Source organism: Orycteropus afer, unplaced genomic scaffold (assembly GCF_000298275.1).
Source record: "Orycteropus afer afer isolate SDZICR_OR568_19922 unplaced genomic scaffold, OryAfe1.0 scaffold00063, whole genome shotgun sequence".
Taxonomy (NCBI): domain Eukaryota; kingdom Metazoa; phylum Chordata; class Mammalia; order Tubulidentata; family Orycteropodidae; genus Orycteropus; species Orycteropus afer.
The window spans coordinates 3,934,655-3,937,445 of record NW_006921650.1 but is presented as its reverse complement, the minus strand read 5'-3'; the positions used below and the strand labels follow the sequence as shown (position 1 = coordinate 3,937,445).

The following is a 2,791-nucleotide window of genomic DNA, read 5'->3' as shown; positions in this document are numbered from 1 at the left end:
TAAATAATATATACATGTATATATACACTCACATACATATGTATACACACACACACAGTAAATAAACAAACATTATATTAAAATAATCAAGAAGAAAGAGTGAATTTAATTAACTGCAAAAACAGGGGTGGAAGGGGAAGCCCTTGACACACAATTTCCCTGAGGAAGAATTTAGTTGGGGAAGAGGCAGGGAAGAGGAGGAAAATACCTGTGTAATTTTGTTTGATTTAATGTTTCCTAGGCTTACTTAAACACGGAAACTCTTTGCATATAACATACCTTAAAGTTCTGTTGAATTAATGGCCCCTAGATAACGTTTGATCTTACTTACTTTGGTCATGTTGTTAGAAGGGACCAGACCATAGAAAAGGATATCATGTTTGATAAAGTAGAGGGTTAACCAAAAAGGGGTAGACCCTCAATGGATGGATTGCACAGTAGCTATGACGATAGGTTTAAGCACAGCAAATATTGTGAGGATGGTGCAGGACCAGGCCTTGTTTTGTTCTGTTGTACATAGGGTCACTGTGAGTCAGAACCAATTCGACAGCACCTAACCACAAGAATATACTGTTTTGGGAAATGGTATTTTAGGAGGATCAACAAGGATCTAAAAAGTTTACCTGCTGATAAAAGCAAACTTTATTTCATAGAGGTTTCAAAATAAATGCTTTGTGGGTTAAATTAGGAAAATACTGGTGTTAAGCACAAAATTAGCTTCTACCTCCACCTCACTCAGGATTTCTAACTCTGAAAAGAGATCTGTTCTTTATCTGGAGTGCTTGTTATAAAGAAGTTGTAGTCTATAAATTTTTTCTGCAACTGAACTATCCACTGTCTTCAACTGTCCACTACCCACCATCTTCAAAGTGTAGCCTACAATAACCTGGAGTCGCATATGTCCATTCCTGTTCATTTAGGGCCTATACTAGTATATTAATGAGAATGAACTAGGTATTACTGCAGCAACAAACTACTCTGTGACCTTGGTAACTTTAACAGGACAGTTTATTTCTCACTAAGTGCTGCATAGATTTCCTATCACTTAATTATGCAGGGATTTCTGCTGTTGGAAGTTTTACCATCTAGTTGTACCATGCAGCCATCTCATCAGGTTAGATAGAGACAAGAGAATTCCTTTGGGAAATTTATCCTGGAAGTGACTGACATCCCATCTAGCCATATTGCATTGGCTAGAACTAGTCATGTGGCCCTGCCTAATTGGGAGGAACTCGGGAAGTCATAAGAGAGCAATCCATCTCTGCCATGGATAGTAATACTAGGGATAAATTGGAATTGTGGCAAGCTTGGCAAAAAGAATTGATACAGGCAGGTTTAAGTACCTGCTTGTTTGTAGTTGAGGTTTTATCTTTGAACATCTTAGATACTGAGAGTCATATCTAAACAATTTACCTACTGTTACTTGTTTGTGGTATTTTATGCAGGTTTTTTCCCCTTCAGGTAATCTGTAGATAGTTGATATTTGATGTAAAAATTAGTAAACAAAAATAACTAACAGGGAAATTAATTATATAAAATTAGTCTATACATTAATGTTTATCTCTCTTTATTATGGCAGCATGAAAACATTCCTTTTGAAGATAAGATTGCATCAGTTAAAGTGGTAAGTTCATTTAATAGTAACCTAAATGTTACAATGTTGAAACTATATTCATTGGTTAATTTATATGCAGATCAGCTAATATTTTGTATATACTTAATATATCTTTGGGGAGCTCTGGTAGTGTAGTGCATAAGGTACTTGACTGCTGACCAGAAGGCTGGCGGTTCAAACCCACCAGCCACTCCTCGGAAGGAAGATGGGGCAATCTACTTCCGTAGTAATACTGCCTTGGAAACCCAAGGAAGGGTCGCTATGAGTTGGGTCCAACTTGACGGCACATAAGAACAACAACAATATATCTTTGTGTATTTTTAAGCTGGATACGAATAGTATGATAATACAATAAATGTTAAGTAAATAATAAATGAGTTATATTGTATAATAACATAGAAAGTTTATTCTCTCAAATTTTAGTGCAGGAAAAATAATTTTGTACATTAATTTGAAACAGCTATGTGTTTAGGATGAGTATCCATAAAAGAATACCTGTGAATTTTCTCAATTCTCAATCACTGGAATTTCTTCTAGACACTGAGAATACAGTGGGGATCAAGACAAAAATGTCTTTGACTACATGTTGCACATCATTACACTTCTCTACATGCATTTACAAGTGTGACAAGGATGGCAAAAGGAAAAACGTGGGGTCTAAGGAGAGTTCAGAAAGTAATTTTTCTCTTTGAAGAAGTGACATTTTAACTGAGACTTCAAAGATAGGTAGGGTTTCCCAGGCCCAGTGGAAGAGTTTTAAAGCATAGGCAGAAGCATATGTGCAAAGAATACAGTATGTTTTCCTAGAAGAAAAAGAACACTTAGGGCATTCCAAGAGCTGAATGAGAATCAAAAGGGTACATAGAGAGTAAGGGAGAAAGTGGCTGGAGAAAAGGCCGAAGGGACAGGCAGAGGCCAGATCCTGTACGTTCTTAGCAATCCTAAGGACTGAGTTACTCCTAAGGCAATTCAAAGCCTCTCAGTATTTAAGCAAGAATAAGGCATAATCAGATTTAAATTTTTAATGATTGCTTTGGTTAAAATGTGGAGATAAGTTAGAAGAAGGCAAAATTGAATGCAGGTCCAAATTGGTAAGGAAGAAGTCAAACTATCCCTATTTGCTGATGATATGATCCTATACCTAGAAAACCCAAGAGACTCAGTCAAAAATCTACT

General features: G+C 36.3%; 1 protein-coding gene across 1 annotated transcript in view; it reads left to right on the top strand.

The window, feature by feature from the left end:
* CASD1 (CAS1 domain containing 1) overlaps positions 1 to 2,791 on the top strand; it is a 72,583-nt gene that overhangs the window by 30,242 nt on the left and 39,550 nt on the right. Inside the window, exon 4 of the mRNA XM_007939803.2 lies at positions 1,580 to 1,624. Coding sequence (XP_007937994.1) covers positions 1,580 to 1,624 — 45 coding nt within the window. The remainder of the gene's footprint in view (positions 1 to 1,579; positions 1,625 to 2,791) is intronic.